Here is a 24724-nt window from a genome sequence, read left to right as displayed (position 1 = left end):
AAGGAATTCACGGGAAGGCACAAGGAGGTTGGCTTGACATGCAGAGGCTTTAGTACTGTGAGTGCCAGGCTAGTTCTAATTGCACTATCGGTACCTTCAGGTCCTGACTCCTCGAACAGGATCTCCTTCCAGCGATCGCTTTCAGCCTGACTCCCTTCACACAAGAGGCCAAAGCCCACACTCAAGTGAGCTCCATCATGCAGTAAGACTTCCCTCTTAACATCCTCAAATATTTTATATTGTAATGGTGATTTTACCATAGGATGACTCTGAACAGTGCATTAATTATGGGGTTAATGTAAATGCATGTCAAACCATCTTGCATTTTTAAGGTTATATTACAAATTTCGTTAACAGTAAGCTCGCTAGAGAGGTAATCACACATCTGAAATCAGGGATATTGGTAAGAGGAATCGCCCGTGGCTTATATTATGAAACAATCCCACCATAATTTGCTTGAGGTCATTTAGGAAAAATCATAGAAAAACAAATACTTATAAACTGCATTTAAGTAAAATTTATTTGAAGAAAAAAACAAACTACTCAAAGCGTTTACTTGGCACTTTATTGCAGTATCAAGAGTCGACAGACAAAGAATGATTTCATATGCGCACAGTAATGACTGTTCTTCATGAGAATGAACGAAAGTCGATAACGGGAGTGTTGAGCTCGCCAGGAAACAGCGGCGGGTCGTGTCTGTTATGCCCGCTTCTTGCGGGTGATCTCCACCTCGCACGAGGTCGTCTCGTAGGCGGTGAAGCTGAACGAGGTCTGTGGCGGGGGCTGTGATGGCGGAGACGGGCGGACCTGGGGTAGCTGGGGTAGCTGGGATGACTGGGGTAGCTGGGGTAGCTGGGGTGGCTGGGGTAGCTGGCAGCGCGGTGCCGAGCCCAGCAGCAGCTTGGAGTAGGCCACATCGCAACGCACCTTGGCAATCCTCTGCTCCACGCAGTCCAGCTGCTTGAGGGCTATTTGGAAGGCGCGCCTCATCTCTTCCTTCGTGGAATATGGGGCGACGTCATCGGGCCCGCCACTCAATGCTGGTACCTCGCACGGAGCTGGTACCTCGTTCGTTGCTGGGTCTTCGTATGGAGCTGGGACCTCGCATGGTGCTGGGTACAGGCTCTGCACTGTGTCCATCCTCTGTGCTGGGACTTCATCACATGCCGTGTTCACACTCTGTGCTGGGACCTCACACGAAGCTGGTACCTCGTTCGTTGCTAGATCTTCGTATGGAGCTGGGACCTCGCATGCTGCTGGGTACAGGCTCTGCACTGTGTCCATCCTCTGTGCTGGGACTTCATCACATGCAGTGTCCACACTCTGTGCTGGGACCTCACACGAAGCTGGTACCTCGTTCGTTGCTAGGTCTTCGTATGGAGCTGGTACCTCGCATGGTGCTGGGTACAGGCTCTGCACTGTGTCCATCCTCTGTGCTGGGACTTCATTACATGCAGTGTCCATACTCTGTGCTGGGACCTCACACGAAGCTGGTACCTCGTTCGTTGCTGGGTCTTCGTATGGAGCTGGTACCTCGCATGGTACTGGGTAATCGCTCTGCCCTGGGTTCACATTCCTTGCTGACTCCATGCGCTGTGCTAGGTCCTCGCTCTGATGGTATGCCGGCCCAGAAACCTGGCTGTTCTCAGCGACTGTACCCTGCAATAAATAAATTTATATATATATATATATATATATATATATATATATATATATACACACCCACAATACATACACTCTAGCTGCAGTACCCGGCATATTACCTTGACTGAACACAGGGTGATATATTGTCCGCGAGTTAAAGCAAAAATTGATAGCGCTATATGACAGTGTGTTGGACATAGAGAAATGACACACAATTGTTTTTTGTATGTCTATGATGTATGATTTTCTGCTTACCCATGGTGATCGGTTGAATGGTTTAGAAGTTGATGCGCTACAGTGCCATCTAGTGGCGAGTTACAAAAAAATATAGCATAAAAACCTCCATGAAAAAAACTTTGAAGGCCAAATTATAATGGTGTTCGGTTTAATGGGGGCGGAGTTTATCAACGTCATACATACCAACATCCTATTTTATATATTTAGATTTAGGTCCACATTAGTATATAAATGTTCCTCCGGGCACAGGAGTAGGATTGTGGATTGTGGATGGGGTTATGACAGCCCGCCCTGACATCACGGTAGCCATCTTGTATTACCTTTACTTTGACCTTGACCTTGACTCCGGGAGCCAAATTTGATCAACGATTTTGATTTCCGCCATTTTGAATTCTGTCATCTTCTTGTAGGTCGGACGATAACTGAAGGCACGAACGGTTGCACGCCTTTTATATATTGTATGCCGTGCAAGGGGTTCCCCCCTTTTATTTTTTGACCCAGCGGTCTTAGCCTAAGCCCTTCTGCCCTGGGGCCCCCATGGGCATGGATGCGGGAAGGGCGTTAGAACTTTGGCTATACAAAGGGGCTGAGGTTACCCATCCCAGAATATGTACCACCTTTGGCCCCCTACCCCATTCAGCTGACCAGAAAGTTGGATGCTCCCTTAGCCCTCTGGAGTTGTCATCACTTCTGGCGCCTACCCCAGTCTCCCGCCTCACGCTGGGACTCCTCAATCACCCAGCGAACCCGCGGTCCAGTGGAGGCCTACCCAACCTCTCCCAGCTATCCAGGCTGGTGAACCGGAGCTGTCCTCGTCGCCCACTACATCAGCACATCATAGGGCTAGGGAACCCTGATGCTTGCCCCTAAAGCACTCGGGGCACCACTACCAAGTACAAGTCCTGCCCAGCAAGAATCCTGGGCCTTAGAGGAAACCCCAGCGGGACACCATTCAAACATGATGGATTCTTCCCGTACTACTACCAACTTTTGGTCGACTCGGCAGACTGTTCGCCGGTAGCTAGACCAGACCGCCACTTTTCAGAGTAAAGACAAAGGGTGTCCTCGTCGCCTCGGAGTACCCTCCGACCCGCCGTACCTCGGCCCGACGGGTTTAAAGCCGATTAAGGCTCGGATCCGCCTAAACTCATAGGGCAACGATCGCCGTCAGCCCCAGCTAGAAATGGCTGCCACAGCGCCCAGGCTGGAGTGACCTCGGGAATGCCTCGGTACCTCCCCCGACTGCTGGACAAAGGGGACTCCCTGTCGAACAGTTTGCAGCCCTTTTTTGGGCCCGGTTGCCCGACACCGTAACAACCATACTCAGTCCTTCCTTTACCATGGGGCCTGATCCATTCACTATGGGGCCCTTTGGGGACCGATGCACCGAAGCTCGGCAGTCGAACCCCCCAGAAAGGTTTCTATCGCATCTGCTGTTGCCTGCAGATTCAGCCCTTTCACCATTTCTGGTCTCATACATGCAATTGAGGATGCACTGCGGCAGAGTTTGACTCGGCATTGCCCTCTTTAGTTAAGGAGGTGCTATGACCAGAGGTTGAGGCTACCCATCTCAACAATAGTCACCACGATCCTCCTCCAACAGCGGTGCCACGTGGAGGCAGAGGGTTGCCCCTTGGTGTGGAGAGGCTATATAATCGCATCACAACACCTTTTCCGCGGACCTGTTGGGTCATGTCTCGGATACTAGAACTGGCAACAATTCCGACACCTCAAAAGAGCAATCGCCTTCTTAATCGGATATTGGTAGCCGCAGAAACCAGGCAGAGGGAACCTCGGGGTTGCCTTGGTCACCTCACCGACTGCTAGACAAAGGGGGCTCCTTGTTGAGCAGTTTGCAGCATTTTTTTAGGCCTGGGTGCCTGACCTGCAACGCCACTCCCAGATAGGTCAGGTCCACTCCCGCCTTATATATGCAGGCTCCTACTCACACTGCGAGAGTCATTAGCTTAGAGTTTGTATAGGCACATACTCGTTCAAACTTGTCGAGTGGCTGCTCGCCATACATTTGCACTAAGTTTGCGCAAGGAAGGACAGCCGTAGTTGATCTGCAGGTCTACAATTTCGATGGCTCCTTTGCACAGACCGCTCAGCCATTTATTCTGCTCAGGTCCGGTGACATAAATGATGCCACGCGGATTTTGCAGTAACGAAACATCTAGAGTGTTTTTCATTTGGTGGTACGGAATTTTACCTTCATCCTACTCTAGGCCACTGTAATATTTGATTAGCCATTCATTTGAGAATTTACTTTTATCATCCAGTAATTTCCACGGTACGGAGGCAGTCTCTTTTAAAAAGACGACTCAGTTTTGTCTCTGGAAACCTTACAGGTTGCGGTACATCTTGACGCTAGCAATTCTCGGCCGTAACTAAATTAACTAAACACGAAATCACTCTACTTGAAACTTTTTGAAACAATTTCGGTCGCATTCTAACTGGGAAGAGGAGTGATTCGTGTCCGCTGTAGAATGGTCAGTTCATTGTCTACAACTCCTGGCATTTGAAAACCGTTCAGTTATAAAATGGCTACACATCTGCACCTGCTGTAGCCTTTTCAGATGTTACTGTGTTTAACCTCATTGAGTCTACCCAGAAAAGTAGGTCATGACTGCAATCTACTTAGGTAGATTCTATGTAGGAGGGACTTCATGGCCACAGTATACCTAAAAGAGTAGGTCGTGGCTAAACTCTCAACGTGAATGAGAAGATCTTGGTTCTATTCTACCTGGAAAGGGAAATCAATCTAGAAGAAGGGCTGTAGCCGCAAGCTACCTGAGGGATTAGTTCATGGATGTGGTCTTCATGGGAGATTGTAAAGTCGTTATGGAAGTATTTCTGAGATAGCTAAACATGACTACAGTCAACCTGGAAGAGAAGAACATGGCCACGTTATATCAGGGGATGTACTCGTGGTGGCAGTATACCTGGAGGAGGCAGACGCGATTGCAGTCTACCTTAAAGGGGCCCGCCTCGTCAGGGGTGTATGAGTGTTAGTGAGGCGGGATGATAAGCGCGATGCTCGCTGGTGCTTGTAGAGCGGTGTCGCCTCTAAGCGCAAGGCTCTGAACTGACGCGCAGTTGTCTCGTCGTCACAGGATAACTGTGAAATTTCGGAGGTGACCGTAACGTTATATGGCGGAGAAATGAAGTTAAAGGTGTAATGCAAGTCCCTTAAGTGCTTTCAATGATCTGTACTGGTTGTTTTACGCCAAAAAAAAAAAATGCTGAAAACATGCGTTTTAGCCATTTCAACTCTTCTGAAAATACGGTTTTAAAAATTATTCCGAAATCAAAAGTACTTTTCGGCCCTCAGCGAACTCTTAAATGATTTTCGTAAGCAGTAGGCTACCCACTCGGATGTGTTGAGTAGTTTTGAAATCGCGTTGTTCTTCCTGAAGCTCTGCGCACCGTGTGTGTTTCCGGGTAGGCGGAGCCCTTAAATAGCAGATCATGGCCGCAGTATACCCGGGGAAGTATGTACCCGTGGTGGCAGTCCACCTGGAGGAAGCAGACACGACTGCAGTCTACCTTAAAGAGTAGATCATGGCCGCAGTACACCCGGGGAAGTATGTACCCGTGGTGGCAGTACACCTGGAGGAAGCAGACACGACTGCAGTCTACCTAAAAGAGAAGAACATGGCCGCAGCATACCTGGAGGAGTACTCGTGGGAGGCAGTCCACCTGGAGGAAGCAGACACGACTGCAGTCTACCTTAAAGAGTAGATCATGGCCGCAGTACACCCGGGGAAGTATGTACCCGTGGTGGCAGTACACCTGGAGGAAGCAGACACGACTGCAGTCTACCTAAAAGAGAAGAACATGGCCGCAGCATACCTGGAGGAGTACTCGTGGGAGGCAGTCCACCTGGAGGAAGCAGACACGACTGCAGTCTACCTTAAAGAGTAGATCATGGCCGCAGTACACCCGGGGAAGTATGTACCCGTGGTGGCAGTACACCTGGAGGAGGCAGACACGACTGCAGTCTACCTTAAAGAGAAGAACATGGCCGCAGCATACCTGGAGGAGTACTCGTGGGAGGCAGTCCACCTGGAGGAAGCAGACACGACTGCAGTCTACCTTAAAGAGTAGATCATGGCCACAGTATACCCGGGGAAGTATGTACCCGTGGTGGCAGTACACCTGGAGGAGGCAGACACGACTGCAGTCTACCTTAAAGAGAAGAACATGGCCGCAGCATACCTGGAGGAGTACTCGTGGGAGGCAGTCCACCTGGAGGAAGCAGACACGACTGCAGTCTACCTTAAAGAGTAGATCATGGCCGCAGTACACCCGGGGAAGTATGTACCCGTGGTGGCAGTACACCTGGAGGAGGCAGACACGACTGCAGTCTACCTAAAAGAGAAGAACATGGCCGCAGCATACCTGGAGGAGTACTCGTGGGAGGCAGTCCACCTGGGGGAAGCAGACACGACTGCAGTCTACCTTAAAGAGTAGATCATGGCCGCAGTACACCCGGGGAAGTATGTACCCGTGGTGGCAGTACACCTGGAGGAGGCAGACACGACTGCAGTCTACCTTAAAGAGAAGAACATGGCCGCAGCATACCTGGGAGGCGGATGCGCGCGCCCGGTCGAGGCAGCAGAAGAGCGCCTGCAGGTCTGCTAGGATGGTCTGCGCGCAGGGCTTGGCGCCGGAGGGGCGCTGCCCCGGGGCGAGGCCCGGGATGCCCGCCAGCCCGCGCTTCAAGGCGCCCTGCTCCTGCAGGCGCTGCGCCAGGCCGCAGCGGGTCGCCTGCAGAGTGTCCTGCAGCTTGCGGAACACGGCGCACGCGTCGCCCTGGGCCTTGTCGTGGGCCGCTGTCTTCTTGGGCACTGTGCCGCGCGCGACCAGCACCACCCGGCTGCGGCAGCCATCACGGTGGTTTCACACACGTGCACGGAGAAAAAAAGGTTTGTTCGAACCAAACAAATATTTGTTTGTACATGGCGAAACAAAAATTTACTTGTTGGAACATAATATTTCGTTAGCTTAACCAAACTCGGTAGGTAACAAAAATGATTTGGTACACCTAACCAAATATACATTTGAGCTGGCAGAATGATTTGGTTTTGGGTCAACAGAATCTTTCCTACAACAAAATATTTGTTTGAATTAACAGAATATATATTTATTTCGCCATATACAAACAAATATTTTGTTGAGGCAAGACAAACCTTTCTTTCATTGATGTATGGGGGGACAACAAGATTTCCTTGGCCGTACTAAACTATATCTATACTATAGTCAAATTTGTTGAACTTGCATGTCTGAACTTTGAAAATATACTGCAAAAAACTGATTGAGGGTGATTTAAGGAGTGTAACAGAATACGAGAAGACTATTTTTTTAAAGCATTGTTTGTCTTTGTGAACATGCTAATCTCAAAACTAACAGACCAATTTTCATGGCGCAGTTACAGTTAACTTGAGCGTAGCTTTTGCGTGACACAGGCTTTATTTCATCAAAATCGGCTCACGGAAAAAAAAATTAAATATTTTTTTTTTCTTAATTTAAAAATTTTAAGGAGTCTGCTCAGCTTAGTATAGTTCGTGCACTACGTTAGTTGATTTTCAAATGGTGCTCGCACAAGTTTTCGGATGTTTACGATTATCACGACGTAGTACACAAAAAAACCAGTAGGTAGAGCTGGATTTTTTTTTACCTCAGCAAGGGAAGTATTTTCGTAAGATTACGTCAGTGACAGAATTAATGTCATTCCTCCAGTTCTCTACATCCGCCACACGGTCATATAGTAAGGTCTGGAAGATTCCTCTCTTTCTCCTTGGCGAAACCCGTCCGCTTAATGAAGTTCGCGGCGGCTAACGAACTAAATAAAGGTGCTAATAACAGTTTAATTTAGTTTGGAACTTCGTCAATAGGTGGCGTTGCCTTGAATTTGTAACGCGCTATTGTTTGGTGCGTCCTTCACGTCTTTCCTAGGGGTTGCCCGCCTTCCCACAATTTGAAGCTGAAGATTGGTGTCCCGGTTTTGCTGATGCGTTACCTCGATGAACCCAGATCGTGCAATCAATGGGACTTTAAAATCTAAATTTCCAGTTTTTCAAGAGCATGTCCTACAGGGTTGAAACTCGGCAGTGATGTTCCTTATACTTATTATGCTATTATACTATTATACTATTTAGCCCGCGCAACGCCGGGTACTTCAGTTAGTGTGTAATAAATATTGTTTTTGAACACCTGACAAAACGTATAGTTAAGTTGTCAAAACCATTTTATTGGGTCAACCAAACCTCTTCTAAAACAAGATATTTGTTTGAATAAAGCGTGCCTATTTATTTGACTATATATAAACATTTTTTTTATATTTTTTATTTTATCAGGGCACTTCGTTGATAACACTCCTTCTCGAAGGCTGTGCAAAATTTTAAATTTTATAAACTCTTGAGTTCATTTGATCGGCTCTTATTTCGCCTGGTTACGTGCAAGGGGCGTAAGGAGTATTGTTTTAAATTATTCTGAATCTAATTTTTCTTATAATAAAAACACAGCATTACCATATTTAATTGTTAGATCACGGATTTTCCTTCTAAACAAGACCTTATTTAATGGTTTTATGAACTTAAAGGCAAATGGCAGTGCTAGATTGTATTGAAAGTAGGAAAACATGTTTTATACAGTTTTTGATGAAGTTTGTATGAAGCTTTCCTATTTAAACACTTTGTATTTTGAATATAATTCATAAAACATTATTTTATATATATTTTTAATTTTTTTGTATCATTATTATGAGCTTTGCGGGTGCGTGTACTTAAAAAAAAAAATTTGGTTCCATTTTTCGTATAATAATGTAGTAGTCAAAAAAATAATGTAATTTAAGGGGTTAACTTAAATTTCACATTGGCATTGATAGAAACAAACTTACTGTACACATAATCGCGCTAGTAATATATATATATATATATATATATATATATATATATATATATATTTATTTAATAAGCTTTGCTAGCAAATATTTTACATAAATCCTACATATTCTTTGTGTCTATTTTCCGACCATTAATTTTTAGTTTGTTTTCACAGTATTTCAATCATTTGTTTGTATTGATTTAACTAATTCTGCTGGTGCTGATTATTATTTTTAAACAAAATATTTTCCCAGTTGACAAAGTATTAATAGTTACTTAAACAGAATGCTTTAAAAAAAAAAATTGAGGAGTGTGTTTGTATTTTCAACTTAAAAATATTTTCTGGTAAAAAAAAGAAACTCATCATAAAATGCACATGAGACGTAATCATTATACTGTCTGGTACAACAGTTAAGAACTCTACCAAGAATCCAAATTAAAATTTTTTATCAATAATGTTATAACAAAATTATAACAATTATATATTTAATTATTGAGGTGGAAATTACACCTTTTGAGCATACAATCTCAATTCACAGTTGATCAAATGAACAGCTGAGCCAGAAAGAAACTCGTGACTTGAAATATTAAGAAAAAAAAACGCAAGGAGTACGCGTACATTATATACCTAAGGACAAAATTTTAGCTAATAAGGTAACAGATTGGTACTAAAAATAATACACTTGAACTCACTGTCACGGTATGAATTATTCTGCTAGCTGGCGTGTGGCAACAACAAAAACAATTTATTGCTCGAAGAAACTAACCTATTTGTGTGCGAGCAGCGACAGAAGTTCATGTTACGGATTTTAACTGCTCTTGATATTTTTTTTTCTTCCAAATACTTAAGATGTCCTTCACGTGAAATTTCGTACACTGTAATTTCTTCGTCCCGTTCAAGACTTGTAGGAAGTTGCGTCGCCAGGTAACGAGGGTGATGTTTATGTTAACAGAGGGCAGTTCGAGCCCGTGTTGTGTTGTTCAGTTTCAAAACACGTAAAAAATTTACTGAACAGATTTTGCGAGAGTGATTTACTGTGATAGACGTTATATGCGTAGGGGCCTGCAGATTTCGCGAAAAGATTTTGAGACTAGATGAAAGTTAAAAAACTATAGCATCGTCTGTATTTCGTGATTGGGTGAGTTTCTCCCAGGTACATATCGATTGTAACAACACCAATCACAGTGATTCAGTGCGGTAGTAAACGCGTCCTGAGTGGCTCGGTTAAATAAGGCAACGATTTCTCTCGTAGAAGGCTGCCAATCACAAGGAAGAAACCACAGGTGCGGGTATACCTTGTTGCAGTCTAATAACTGTTCAGACCTTTTCGCGAAAATTGCCTGCCCCTATAGATGCGTTTAAGTGTCAATTTGAATGATAATATGACTACAATTTTTTTTGCGTGTCACTCACTCTATTTATATTACCTTACAGTTGTTTCTTCATTTACTGTCAATATATTTTTTAACTTAATTATCAAAGTATCTACGTAAAACAATAAAAAAAACACTATAACTTTCAAACATTTTGTCTCTGTTTTTATTTTTTTATTTTGCTGTCAGTTGCTTTAAAGAGGCCTTTTTTCGTGTGCTACTCAACACCTGCAAACCTTATTCAAAGCCTACTATAAGAATGGATGTCTCGTCGCCTTACCGCGTTGTGTAAAACCGTGTGACGCGGGTAGCCTACAGTTCACAGGGATGAGGGCAACACCCGAACAGTTCCGGAGTTCTTCGAAGTTTACCGATCGCTCGTGAAAAAAAAACAACAAAAAAACACCATATTGAGGATTGATATATTTTACGATCATAGAGTATTTTAAATAACGCTAACCTAACCTAACAACCTTTTATTTTAGTTACTATAACCTAATGTAACTAACGTATACCCTACCCCGAAGAAAAATAATTAAGAACTATTATTTATTACACTGACCGAACCTAACCTAACATTTTACTTCGGTTAAACTCGGAACTGTTAAAGTTTTGGTTGGGGCTTTCATCCCTGAGAACTCTAGGCTATCCGTGAGACGCAATATTCTTCGAAACAAAATCAACTCGCGATATAACATTGCTAAGTCTAGAGAATGTAACTCTCATGGGGGAAGGGGGGGGGGGTAAAAAAACCACTTCCCACGCAATATAATGGACTGGGTACGTATCACCGTCAACTAACCCTCCCTCTCTTTTCAATGACCACAGTTGACAAGACAGCGAAGCTCCAATGTTTCACTTGTAAGGCCTGGCTAGAGTTCTGGTAAAAGGTGGCTCTCTTCTCACAGTCCAGATACCAACCTCTGGATTTATTAAATAGAGATGACAAAGTCCAAAATATACGTATCAGAAAAGATTCCTTCTTAGTGCAGTATGACTAAGAAAACAAAAATAAAATCAAAACAAAAAAAAATATTTGCACAGTTAATACCATAAGAAGCCAAAGTTGCATAGATGAACTAAACATAGTATGGTAGTTGTCATAGGAGGGAAATGAATATGTTATATTTCTGTTTGTGGCGCATGACAAGCAGGCAATGAGTGTATAGTAGGGTGGCATTTTGGTGGGAGCTGCGAACTGATTATATTTATTTATAATATAGTATCTAGCAGAAAATGTCTAAATATCTCTTTGCACATGTATTTTCCAATTTTTTTAATTTAGGCAATTATATGTTAAAAGTTACAAGCAATAAAACTCAATAAAAATTACTAAATACATTTAGAAGTTTAACTAAATATTTTGCATGACTTATCCTAACATTAATTAATTTATATGTTGAAAAACTGTGTTGACAGTCTGTTGGTCAACTTTCAAGAAATAATTACCCGATTTAAAATAATTATTCATTATAATTTATTACCAATGGATATCGGATGCATCGCGAAATTTCGCTAACTAAAATTAGTCCATAAGAATACAATTGTGAAACGATTTCGCTTAGGTCGTGCACTTGGCCTGCTTTGAACTTAGTTGTGATTTTTATTAAGTTGTGAACACTGCTTTAGTGCCACCTGTTGGAGCTTATTTGTATCGCAATAAATTGCAGTAAATCTACGGACTTTTCAACGAAGACAGCACCTCAAATAAACTACGATTCCAACGTAATTTCAGGTGACTGGTTCTTCGTAGGAACTACGTTGAATTTCAACATCCGAAATTATTATTTTTTCTATGAACACGTGGAAGGAAAAAAGTATGCTTTCGCACGAGTCTTAACCAGTTTTTGAATGTTTTGCCAACGTGCCAAAATGATTATTTGTGGGATCATATTCAATATAACAATGAATTTACTGAGCTCCCTGGATAACTCGTGACCAGCGTTCTTCGTAAGTTTAAGGTGAACGTTTCTGTGAGTGCGTGCTCACTCGCACCCACATGAGGTGACGCCTGTGGCTGCAAGCTCATTGCTCTTCCACATCTCACTTTCATCCCAGCACCAGGGCTCTGATCCCGCTCACAGCGGAGAGCAATCATCAGCCTTTGGCCTGCTCCAACGTGTGGTACGGTCAGAGTTAACAATGTCCCGGCTCGAATTGGACCCTGTTTCTTTCTACCACGCAGATAAAAGTCTGTGGTGTGTGTATCTGTTCTGGAGGTGAATCGGGAAGCCTTTTTTTCACAGACGAGAGAGCCAAACGCTCGATCGTGCATCTTCGGTTTTTTTTGTTATTTGTAAATAAATATGGCGCTGTTGATAAAAGGAAAGGCCATAAACAAGGCAAAGGTATTTATTTGCACGCCACCATATTTTTCGTTTGCCGTGTGTCCGTGAATGTTTATTTTGGACAACTCATGATAACTAATGGTCAATTATGTTAGGTTAGCTACATTATAAATATTTTAAAACATTGTGGACGGTTGATTTGGTTAGGATAGCTACATTAAAAATACCGTGAAATCATGTAAACGGTTTCCTAGCGCTGGATAGCTACATATTAAAAAGTTATTTGCTAAGCAACCATAAAATGATTTTACAGTATTTTTTAATGTAGCTATACTTACCTAATACAACAAACCATCCACAATGTTTTAAAGTATTTATAATGTAGCTAACCTATCCTAATCGACCGCAAAATTAAATGCCACACCGGTTTAAACAATGAGATAGAACGGCGTATGACGTATGAGTAAGCTACATCCAAAATAAATACACCTGTTGTGGTACGGAAAAAAAAGCGAGCATGAACTTCGGGGAACTTCGGGTGTGGCTCTCTCGTCTGTGAAATGAAGGCTTCCCAGGTTAATCAAATGTCGTAGATGACAACACAGGAAACTCAGGCCCGCTAGCATGGGCGGAGCATGAGACACGCTACTACAGCGCTCCTAGCGGCGGGAGACGTAGGCACACGTGCGAAATTAAAAAAAAAGTTTGTACGTTTGATTCTACCCATTGCCACCTCCATGGATTGTAAGCTGGAGATCGGGAAGCATACACTTTAAGTATTGCAGTAGAAGCCACGAATAATGCAAGTTATTTGTTTGTAACTCATTTAAGCATGAAATGAAGTGAAATAAAAAAAAATACCGTACTGACATTTTTTACAACGCTGTTTGCAGCTCATGCTACCTGGATCACTGAGTGGACTGCTGACGACTTTCCTGCACGGACCTACTGCAAGATTTGGTCTGAATCAGCTGGTTAGCAATACGAACAGTCGCTTCATAAAGGCTAACATGCTGTAAGTTTGTTAATAGCTCAAAGGAACTCGTTGGGAAGAATCTTTAAAACTGCAATCATGTAGTGACTATTTCTAAACAAACACAATTTCAATACATTTGCAAAGAATTAGCATTAAACTTCATTATAACCAAACAAATTGTTTTGCTATCCAGATATGAAAAGGGTCTGTGAGGGGGACTTTTTCATTTTGACTTCAAGTATTAACATGGCAAAGCACCAAGTCCCTTAATTCTTACCTCCATTTTTTTTCTACGGTATTATCAGGTGAACATTTCCTCTTGATTGATTTATAACTAGCTGCAGTATCTGCGGCGTTGAACGGGCTGAACTCAGGGTAAAGGGAACTTTTTTTTTCGAAATCAGATGTAGAGAGTAATCGTCTTCTTAATTTGAATATAAAGTGTGCTAAATAATTTCTATCGCTGGCAGAAACCGGCAGACTTTTTTCTGCCGGTGTATGTTATAGCTAGCCGCTACGAGTTCTACTAAAGCTACGGCCGCACAGGGCGCTATGCTCGCTATGTTAGCGATGTTCATCTCAGGTGTCACTAACCACACAAAGCTGTGTTCGCTATGTTGACTATGTTCACTATGTTCGCTATGTTCGCTATATTGGCGATTTTGTGTGACGTACCCGGGTGTTCGGTTCTCAGCTATTTATCTAAATCGTCGCTGACTTCACGCATGCGCAGATAAACAGAAACATTTGTTTTCGCGCGGAATTGTCCTGTACTTCTGTTTGCCTTTAATTAGTATCATTTGGACGGAAATTTTTTATTGAAGTACGAAAGTATCCATATTTATGGAATAAGTCGATAGAAGTCTATATAAACCAGGATATGCGGTATAATGCCTGGGATTTGATTTGAAGAGAATGATATCAAAATGAGTTGTAATTAACCTGAAATATGAAATAATCCATAAATTTGGTTGTGTCCTCACAGGAATGTGCTTCATCAAATGATGGAATCCTTTTTCTTTTCAGATTAACTTCTTTGAAGACATTTATTTTTACAGTTACATACTGCGAGTGCCAGCAGAATATTACCATCGTCGAAATCATCACTTTAATATCACGGCACGCGTCTCTCCGACATCGCGAATTGGACTGACCTGTGTGGACATTGGCTTGGCGAACATAGCGAACATAGCGTAGCTTTCTGTGGGGACGCACCACAACGCCGAAATACCACAACGCCGAACGTACAATAACGCCGAATGCCAAATTGACTACAACGCCGACAGCTATAGAAAGCTGCTGTGTACCACAACGCCGAATTACCACAACGCCGAAATACATTAACGCCGAAAAATGTCATTGCAGGACTGCCACAAAGGTTAGGTTAGGTAAGATTAGGTTAGGTTAGGTAAGGCTAGGTTAGGCTAGCCTAGGTTTAGTTAGGTTGTGGTATTTCGGCGTTAAGATACATTTAAGAAACACACACAAATTCATTCAGTTGTTTTTCATTTTGCTCCTGTGGCCCCCCCTCCCCGCAGGAAAATTTTTCGGCGTTACTGAATTTCGGCGTCGTGGTACACATCAGTTTTATAGCTGTCGGCGTTGCGGTCAATTTGGTATTCGGCGTTATGGTATTCGGCGTTATTGTACGTTCGGCGTTGTGGTAACGACCCGCTTTCTGTGTGGCCGCGGTTTTAGCGGACGGGTCTCACCAAGGAGAAGGACAGGAAGTGTATGACCGTGTGGCGGACACTCGCTGTTTGTATGTCTAGGACTTATGGTTTTCTGTTATGAATTTATCCTTGGACGTTTATGCGATGCAATGCCATCTTATTGGAGAGTTGCAAAAAAAAAAGATAGCATAAAAACCTCCTCCATGAAAAAAAAATCATCGATGTGCCAACTTTCAAAGTGATCGGTCAAACGGTGTCGGAGTTTATAATTGTCATATATACCAACATCCATTTATATATATAATTATATATAATATATAAATAAAAATTTTTGGGCTTTCATTTGATGTGACTTACAAGTAAAAAAAAATACTAATTTTACAGCTTGAACTCCCACAGACATGGATGCCTTATCCGGGGATCAAACCTACAGACCTTCGAACCGGAGTCACTGCTTCACGCAAATGCGCCACGGAGCTCAACCATTACGTTAATGAATCAGCCAATGGTAGTCGTTAAGAGGATGGATTCCTAAATTGTTTTGCTTCTATTTTGCGTATTCCTTCCAGGATTTGTGTTTAATATTCACTTTACAACTGCTGTCGATACTTTGTAAAATGTTTTTATGTATTCAATAAGAGTTTTTTTGTCGCTTGAAGACCTTTAAGGATTATTTAGAACTTAAAACCCAGCATGAATTGAGAGCCTAAATTCAGGCATCATACCTTGCGGCTATGCATTTTTTTTTTTTTAAGTTTTGAAACAAACGATCAATGAATTTCACATAAGTGTTTTGGTAGTCCCGTGCTGGAAAAATAGATGATTTGGAAGATCTATGGTGAATATTCCCAGCATCGAACGACCAAATTAAAAAAAAAATCAAGTCAGCCAACGTTTTTTTCCGAAAAAAACGATTGACGACTTTCGAGGTTGTCAGGTTGCCGATGAATGCAGCACAGCAAGAGCGTTTGTAATAGCTAGAGACCTGCAAAATTCGTGGATTCATTGACCTCTAGGATAGACTCCACAGTCATTTAAATACTCGCGGAAATGACACCTGTTCATTGGCTACTGACGCGTGAGACGTCTCAACTAGGCTGTCCGTAATTCGGCACTTTCTTGGTTTAGTGTTTCCCATTGGCTCACAGTTCCCCGGATAAAATGTGGGCCAATCGCAGAAGCGGTACGAAGGTATAGTTGTTTTGATGCTAGCCTATCGCGAAATGAATCCGCGAATTTTGCGTCTCTAGTAATAGCATTGAGCGGTGTTGCGTGCGCTAGGTTGTAGGTGGGGAGACGAGAGGAGAATGCAACGACAGGTTGTTGTTTGATTGGCGACGCGATGTTCGCTGAGCCACGTGGCCGGGGGCGGCCGGGGGCAGCCGGGGGCGGCCGGGGGCGGCCGGGGGCGGCGAGGCCCTCAGCAGCGCCAGCAGGAGGCGCGCGACGGCATGCCCCCCACGGGCCCTGAACCCAGGATCTGAGACAACCCCCCCTCCGCCCCAACCCCAATTTTACAGCCACGTGCTACATTATAACTGCATGGTCATTTCTTACCTACAATATTTTTAGAATGATATTTAACCTGAAAATACAGGGTATAATAATAATTATGGTTACTATTTTGTAAATCCAAAACTAAGCTTTGTTTATGAAACATTCGATATGTTTTGTTTCTAGTTTGTAAAAATATATATAATAGTTAAACATTTGAAGATAAGCAGGTCTGGGCCCGGGCCCTGGAGCCAGGGGTCCACCCGGGGGGGGGGGGGGGGGCGGGTAGGTGCCGTCCAGCCCTGCAGCCACCGAGCAGTGGACGCCTGGCGCCGCGACGCCGGCGCCGGTCTGTCCGTCCAGACACTGCTGCACTCGCCCCTCGTCGGGAACAAACGTTCACACATCTATTTTTTTTATTACGTTCTTCAAATGATTCGCGCAATTGGAGAACATGTGATTTCGATGCACTTTCTTGGACATAACGCCTTTGCAGTTTCGCACTGTTTGTCGTGGGGGGGGGGGGGGGGAGGAGGTGTAAAAAATCGAGAACGCAATTTAAGAAATAAAAATGAAAAAAATTTGCCACTAAAGTTATAAAGTTATTTGTAAATAGTTCCGCCGGGATTAGCTTTCCGGTATTAATTGCGCACATAATAGTTGCGCGATACAAAACCCAATTAAAGTCCAATTATCAACCATTCGATTATACGTTGTTTAAAATAAATTGAGCTTGAATAAAACAGCGATTAAATTTTAAAATTTTGCGCCGATTTTGGTATGAAGTACTCATTATCTCGAAAAAACGTATTTTATGTATGCAAAAATATCCATAGACATGTGTTTGTACAAAGTAACAATATCTCTCTTGTTGTCGTCTTTTTTTCTGTTAGTTTTTATTGGTTATTTTACTTTAATTTGATGTATTATTTGTTGAAAATATACTAAATTGAACTGTTATAATATACCATTGAAACTGGAACATTATTTTGTGGACAACCTGTATTATAGGGGGTCACGCTCTTAGTTTGCGGCGACCACCGTTGTCAGGTTGATACTACCCGGCTTTCTAACATCAAATATCTTATTTTTCATACAATATTCAACTATATTAAGTTTTGAAAAAATTGGTTGTCTGTAAAGTCGGTTTACGGACGATAGTTTAACGTGACAACGGCATAACAAAACATTGATGAAATGAGTGCATACTTTTATGAATAAAATTGAATCATTTTTATTGAATTATCACTATTTTGTATGGATACAAAGAAGGAGTGAGATGAAATCTACAATTTAATTGATAAATTTACTTTTATATGCACTCATTAATTCAAATATGTTTATTACTTTAACGAACAGATTATTTTAACTATATATTTTATACATGTTTGCTATTTAACTTCTTCCAATCTGTGTTATTCTGTTAAGGATAGGACGATGATAGGAAAAGTAGGAAACGAATGGGAGTGTTTCAAGTTTAATGTGCGTCGAAAAAGTCAAATCGTTGGTTGTTCCAATCGAGTGGAAGAGAGATAGATGCGGCGCAAGCGTACAATGAGCGTAACGGGATACAGCGTAACGGGACAATGTGCGTAACGGGACACTTTTTCGTGCGTGAAGCCGGCATTCATTGATTTATTAGACGTTGTCACGTCAAAAAATTATGTTGTCATTTTCGGATTTTTCTTAGACCACAAATAAGTGTCTATTAGCACTATTATTTCAGTTGTAGCCTATATATTCTAAAAGAAAAAAAAAATCATTTATAATCGTTGCAACTGTTGTGTTTGGAAGCCTACGATGTTCGTCTGTGATGTTCGAAATATCGGGTTTGTCACATCGCTGGTTTTCGCCTATGCGTCTGTGTGTTGTTGTGACTATAAGTTTTGTGCTCTTTGGTGTACATATGGCAACAGAGCACACAAACAAGGACAGCGCTAATGGCAGAAATCGAGCAATGATAATAGAGAGTAAATGCACACGTAAATGCACACTTGCAAACTAAGGATGGGACGCGCTATACGTATATCGTAACACTTTAAATGACACAGTTTCAATGCAACGAGTGTTTGCTATTTCGTGACTAGTGCGTTAAGTAATTTAAATGAATTTATGCGTATTTGGAATACTCCTTGCGAACAAACACCAGTGTCCTTGTATTTATCCGCTTATTTTTACAGTTTTATTGACATTTCCCTACGCATATAAGAGCAGAATTGGTCCATACAAATTTTTGTTCTAAGAGTAAAGCCACGATTACTTCGTTGATTCACTGGGTAGCAAGGTTGAATTGAAGCCCATTGGTACAGCTGTTCTGCGTTGATAATTGGACTACACGTTGATGATTGGACTCAAATTAATGATTGGACTACACATTGATGATTGGGCTACGCATTGATGATTGAAATACACGTTGATGTTTGGACTACAAGTTGATGATTGGACTAGATGTTGATGATTGGACTAAACGTTGATGATTGGACATTAATGATTGGCTACACGTTGATGATTGGACTAAACGTTGATGATTGGACTACACGTTAATTATTTAACACGCCCTTGAAGAGCCTGAGCCGATTATAATCAAAGGGAAGAAGTGGTTACCCACTCACCCGCAAAATGATTTTACCTTGTTATCGACCAATGAGAATTATTAATACGTTTGTTGAGGTATAGTCTCGTTGAGTCTACCCTCGATTTAAACGAATTCACGAAATAAACGTTGCTCTGTCATCTATGAGTGCTACCAACAGATGCATAAGGGCATGCATAGTTTCGCGAATAAATTTCGTCACTACTTGAGTGTGGCCTCGTCTGTGTTTCGAGATTGGTTGGGTTTCTCTCCGGCACATATCGAATGCAGGCAAACGGATCGCAGCACTAGTGTGCGGAGGCAAGCTCGTCCTGATTGGCCAAAGTTGGCATTGGCTTCTCTTGCAGACGGCCGCCCGGTAATAAACTGGTGGTGTGGGCATGCTGCATCGAAGTCTAACGAGGATTAGATGGGTTTGCGAGAAATTCATGTCCCTACGAGATGCACTACAAATTGGTCCAGCAAAGTCCTGAACCAACGGCACGTGCGTGAATGATGCAAGAGGCGACAGGGCATTAATGTGCATGCAAGGGTCAGTATTAGCGCTTCCTTCTTTCTAGTTATGGTGGTTATGATGATGATAAGCCCTTATTGCATAGTTGGTAACCCTAGTGTCACCTGAGGGTCTCATGGCCGGGAAATTCCACTGTGGTGTACTACTGCCTTCCGCGGTATGGAAGTGAAAGGACTAAACCACAGCCAGTCCTGAGCACTGGGAGAGAATTCTTTACCAGAGAAATGTTTCCAACATGAATGAAAATCGAATCCGCGATATTTGGTCCACTAGCGTGGAATACGTAAGGGACGGGAAAAAATTCACACTTACAGTGACCTCCAGTTTAGATTCTAGGTATACTCTGTTAAAGGACACCAATCCATTGGCTGTTGTCATGTGAGAAGTCCCAAAATAGTAGGCTTCGATACAGCTATTGTTGAAGGTTTCTCACTGTCTCAGAGGCTTCTAGATGAGTTGTGAGCCAAAATGACTATTAGGATTCAAGCCTATTGCGATAAAAATCCGAAAAATTTGCTGGTCCCTAGGAATCCTGCCACTGGACTAAAGGCTATCGCCAAGCCCTAAGCTGAGACCAATACACCACCATTTTCCAAAGTATATTCCTACAGTTATTAATATTAGGGTTTCGTTGGTCGTTTGAAATAGCTCAAAGCTATTTTATTCTCAGTACATTCCTCAGATTAATGTTGACAAAAGTATGTGTGGATTTAGCCCGGTTATTTCATTGTTTTCATAGTTTTTGGTTTTATGTGAAGTTCGCATTACAACTTGAAATTTTTTTCATATTCACGAACATGCTTTTAGTCTTGTAGGCAGGATAGTTTTTGCACCTGCCACTTATCTCCATTGTCGTTATGATAGTCAGCAAGTAAAAAGCATCCAAATAATAATTAAATTTTGTATTTGTTAGTTGGGGAGGGAGGTGGACGGGGTTCTGACACAAGGTTTTCGTCCCCAGAAACCCATTTGTATCGTTGTTTTATCATCGCAACTTATTTGGGTAAAAATTTCAGCTTGATCGAAAACAATATTATTGTGTTCGTTGGGTAAAAAACAATTCTATGGACTCTCCTGTGATTGTGTATAAGGTAACAAAGGTCAAAACTATACAGTTGATACCATATTTGGCTTTCCATTGGAATAAAGCTCATGACACACTTGGTAGTAACATACCAATAGTAAACAAGGTAAATAATACTACACTGGAATATATTTTCTTAATTCATTTATGAGACTCTACTCAGTTAAGGCTGTTTGTGTACTAACCTGACGAAGAAAACCTTTGAGTTCTTCGATCTTAAGAGCCAGCTCATTCAGTATTAGAGGAAATGATGATTCAAGTTCTCTAATTTCCTGTTGAACATCTTCTTGTGTGTTTTCGTTTTCCAAACTGAGAGAATACTGCTCATATGTTGCGTCTGAGGCATTGTCTTGCTGGTTAAAAATGCCGACATCTATATTCTGCGGTGGCGCAGATGGTTGGGAAACATCGGGAAAATGCTTTTTGCACGTTAAGTATTCGAAATCTGAGCATATCCTCTCTAGCTGCCAAGTGAGAGGAACAAGTATTTCAAGGTCTTTTTGGCGGCGATTTTGCTCATCATGTAGTCGTCGTCTTAGCTCTTCGGTGTCCTGTTCGTAATTTTGCACCACCTTCTCCAGGTCCCTCGTCTTCAGTTTCACATTCAAGTAGTTGTTCCTTAAGTTCTCCAATTCCAGATGTTGGTCCCCTATGACTTGCATCGCTTCCTTCAGAGTTGTGCTTCTCCTATCCAGACCTTCACTCGTGTTTTTTGCCTTCATCTCAACGACGCCAGTCTTCAGCATCGACGAGATGTACTTCTCCACCTGCCTCAGTCTCTTTTCGAGCATAATGCACTGCGACTCTGTGCGGGCAACATGTTCGTCCAGGCTCCGTGCAATGGTCTCGGCCCAGTTGGATTCCGCGGATTCTTGTGGGGATCGAGTTGCGTTCCTGTGTTGATCTAGGGGCTCTCCAGAAGACCTGAATGATTTGGGGCATCTGCTGGCCACGAGAGTGGGAAGCTGTTTCCCAACAACCGATAACGAGCATGATTCAATGGGCGGGGTGAAGTGTTCATTGGGATACACTCTCTGTCTTTGGGCTGCAGGTGTAGCTGATGGTATCTGTGTCTTGGGAACCACAGGGATAGTCTGCCTAAAGGTGTTCAACAGTATCTTCCTTGACACAGAGTTATCTGATGGTAATGGAAGGTGATCATTCAGATCCGATCTCACTGAACTAGGTTCAGGAGTAGTTGGTTGTTTGGGTGTTTTATGTTCGATTAAGGCATCATGCATGGTGGCCTTCCACCAGAGCTTCTTCATAGCAGGGACATCTGCTGGTGGGGGAAGATGTTCGTTCAGACCCGATCTTCCCCTGTGAACTCCAGAGATATTTGTTCGGCTCTGTGTCTTAGGCTCGTTGAGGACATTCTCTGTGGAGGTGATGTATGGCTGCTTCTCGATGGAAGCGACGTTGATGGGCGGGGGGTGTTGTTCGTCTGGATGCGGGGCCCGTGCGTGGGTTGCGGATGGACCCGGTGCCTCCCTGGTGGTTTTAGTCTGTGCAAGGGCGCTCTCTAGGTCGGCGAGCATGTTGATGGCTTTTTCGGCAATCTCCTGGTTCCACTGTTGCAGCCCCTGCAGCCGGGAGAGCTCCTGCCGCAGCACGTGTGGCCGTAAACTGACCCACGAGGCATCTGTGGCACCCTCGTCTACTCCCTGCTGTGTGCTTGTGTGCATCTCCCCGTGGCTTTCGTCGTCCTGGGCTGCCATGCTCTGGAACAAGTACATAGAGTTCTTATCTATGGTTTCAACCCATAAAGGGTGCTGGTCTACCAGCAGATGTCTTGGATACTCTGTGTGAGAGGGTATCAGTGAATGGACAGGGACTGCGGGGCTGTATATGCTCAGATGGTGATTGGGTTAACTTGATGTCTCTGCCACTGACCAGTCGTAAAAATGGTCCCATGTCAGTAATGGATCATGTTTGGTATGTTAATGTTTCAGGTACCGTCACTGCTAGTGTCTTGGACTGATACAGACTGGCTACGGTCATATTGGATAACTGTACAGTGCCACCTTTTGGGTGTAGATGGCAAGGATTGGTGTGGATGGCTTACGTTCAGGAAGCCTGATAGCATGTAAAGGGCCACTTGCTATCTGAGCACGTAGTATTGGAATGAGAACCTTGATATGAGGGACGTTGGTCCTTTTAGGGGTTCTGTAAATAAAGAGGATTGGATGAGAACTCCATACCATCATTCGTTTAAGATTATGGTTACATGCCTGGACTCGGCTCAATTCAGTATTCCTAAGAATCGCATATAGAATGGTGTCCATGGCACACATGGAGGGGCATGTATGTTTTCCAGACTCTGACACATGGCATTTAGGTTACATGTTCTGGACTAGAATCAAATCCACAAAACATAACGTGGAAACCTTTTTCACGGATCTTACTTAGAAGGGCTGGTATGGGAGAGAAAGAGGTTATGGAGCGGGAAATATTTCTAGAAAACATGTTTGGTCTGAAAGGTAAGTAAGTCTTGGGTACTGTTCCCATTGAAAAACGGGTACTCTGGGTGATTATGGGTAGAGCTGCGATCACTTAGCATCATATGCATGGTAAAGCTAACTTAGTGTTCTCATTGGCTGATATCCAGGTCAGAGGGTATTCGTTTTTCGAACTTGTTTGTTAATTAGCCAGTCAACACATCTTTACCTTGTTTGTTTCGGGCACAGATTCGTCCAGGGAGTGTCAAGAGATCTGTGGTCAAACAATTCACTTAAAACATATGTATATGGGATCCAAGTTTTGTTACCAAATGAATCTTCAATATACTCTTGTCTCTATGAAATTTTACAGTGAGTTGAATCGATATAATCGTGAGTGACAATTAGCATAACGATGTCGAAGGGAAGTGATAGCATATTAACTATTTAGTTAGTAAAATGCAAGGGGGCCACATCAAAATAACATGTAGATTTGCTTTAAGCCCGTGAGCATGTTGTACCTAGTATAAATTAAGGCCTCACAGCTGATGCTAGTCATATGATTTAGGAACATTCCTAATATGTTTTAGGCCACTAATTATTATACTTAATTACGCATGCTTAGTTTAATAAATTATTCTTTTGCTATTAATACTTTTTATATTTAATGCATCATCGTGGGAATTTTACGAAGCAGTGCAAGGTAATATTTCAGTAACACTTATACAATATTAAACAAATTCTTACCGAATTTATGAAGACTGTTGTTTTATTTATTTTGATTCTGAAAATTTCCCACTGCCATATTTAGCTTCATAAAAATAATCATGATTATAAATTGGCCATTGTACATATCATGGTAAACATCAAAAGCTACATTTTTTTTGTTTATATACCATAGATATTAAATTATATATTAAACGAATCGATAGTTTATATTATGGAATTTTGCCAAACCCTTGAATAAAAATCTTACTGTTAGAATTACGGAGGCCATGGATAAATATTTCTTCATCTTACCTCTTTGGCCAAAACTGAGACGCTTTGAAGTACTTTGTTCCCAGTTTAGCGTAAAACTGTAACATAAAATAATGTTTTTTTTTCTTCCCTGGTTTAACCTAACACACAGGCGAGTTATATTTTTCTTTGCATCTATCTGAAGTAATTATTTTAATCTTTGGCGTGGAAAACCTCAATTAAATCGTATTTATAAAATGATTATTAAAACTCGAAATGGTTGGTAGAAAAAGAATAGACCCTTGAAATAGATTATATTAGTGACTTGTTACGTTACTTACACGAAGGCACGAACATGCATGCTCGCGAAAATCGTTCTTTAATTAATGTTTTTTAAAGGGAAAGTAGCGGAAAGTCATGCGTTCATATTTTGATGTATTTGGTTTAAAAAAGGGAAGACGCACAAACAACAAATAATTCATTGTATTCCATACTTGCGTTATTTATGGAATTTTTTTTATTATATATTGATATATGAAGTACTTGTACTTTAATTTTAAAA

General features: G+C 42.3%; 3 protein-coding genes across 3 annotated transcripts in view; 1 reads left to right on the top strand and 2 right to left on the bottom strand.

Moving 5' to 3' along the window:
- The window catches only part of LOC134536722 (proton channel OtopLc-like), a 380858-nt gene that overhangs the window by 88356 nt on the left and 267778 nt on the right, over window positions 1-24724 (top strand). The gene's annotated exons all lie outside the window — the stretch shown is intronic.
- On the bottom strand, window positions 551-9747 carry LOC134536503 (fibrous sheath CABYR-binding protein-like). The gene is made up of 3 exons (XM_063376225.1): window positions 9539-9747; window positions 6469-6763; window positions 551-1659 (listed from the first exon to the last, which is right to left on the bottom strand). Exons 1-3 carry the CDS (start codon window positions 9568-9570, stop codon window positions 700-702), a joined length of 1287 nt encoding a protein of 428 aa, XP_063232295.1. The 5' UTR covers window positions 9571-9747; the 3' UTR covers window positions 551-699.
- On the bottom strand, window positions 20897-24078 carry LOC134536720 (uncharacterized). Its single transcript, XM_063376597.1, has 2 exons — window positions 23953-24078; window positions 20897-22488 (listed from the first exon to the last, which is right to left on the bottom strand). Exon 2 carries the CDS (start codon window positions 22483-22485, stop codon window positions 20923-20925), a length of 1563 nt encoding a protein of 520 aa, XP_063232667.1. The 5' UTR covers window positions 22486-22488; window positions 23953-24078; the 3' UTR covers window positions 20897-20922.

This window comes from Bacillus rossius, chromosome 11 (genome assembly GCF_032445375.1).
Source record: "Bacillus rossius redtenbacheri isolate Brsri chromosome 11, Brsri_v3, whole genome shotgun sequence".
Classification (NCBI taxonomy): Eukaryota; Metazoa; Arthropoda; class Insecta; order Phasmatodea; family Bacillidae; genus Bacillus; species Bacillus rossius.
This window is presented reverse-complemented; position numbering and strand designations above follow the sequence as displayed.

Bases quoted from the DNA above. Each gene is read 5' to 3' on its own strand.
- LOC134536503 (XM_063376225.1), bottom strand. From the start codon at position 9,570: ATGAACTTCTGTCGCTGCTCGCACACAAATAG. The intron at 6,764-9,538 runs GTTAGTTTCTTC...TGGCTGCCGCAG, and splicing joins CGCTGCTCGCACACAAATAG to CCGGGTGGTGCTGGTCGCGC. The intron at 1,660-6,468 runs GTATGCTGCGGC...TATTTATTGCAG, and splicing joins CGCGCGCATCCGCCTCCCAG to GGTACAGTCGCTGAGAACAG.
- LOC134536720 (XM_063376597.1), bottom strand. From the start codon at position 22,485: ATGGCAGCCCAGGACGACGAAAGCCACGGGGAGATGCACACAAGCACA.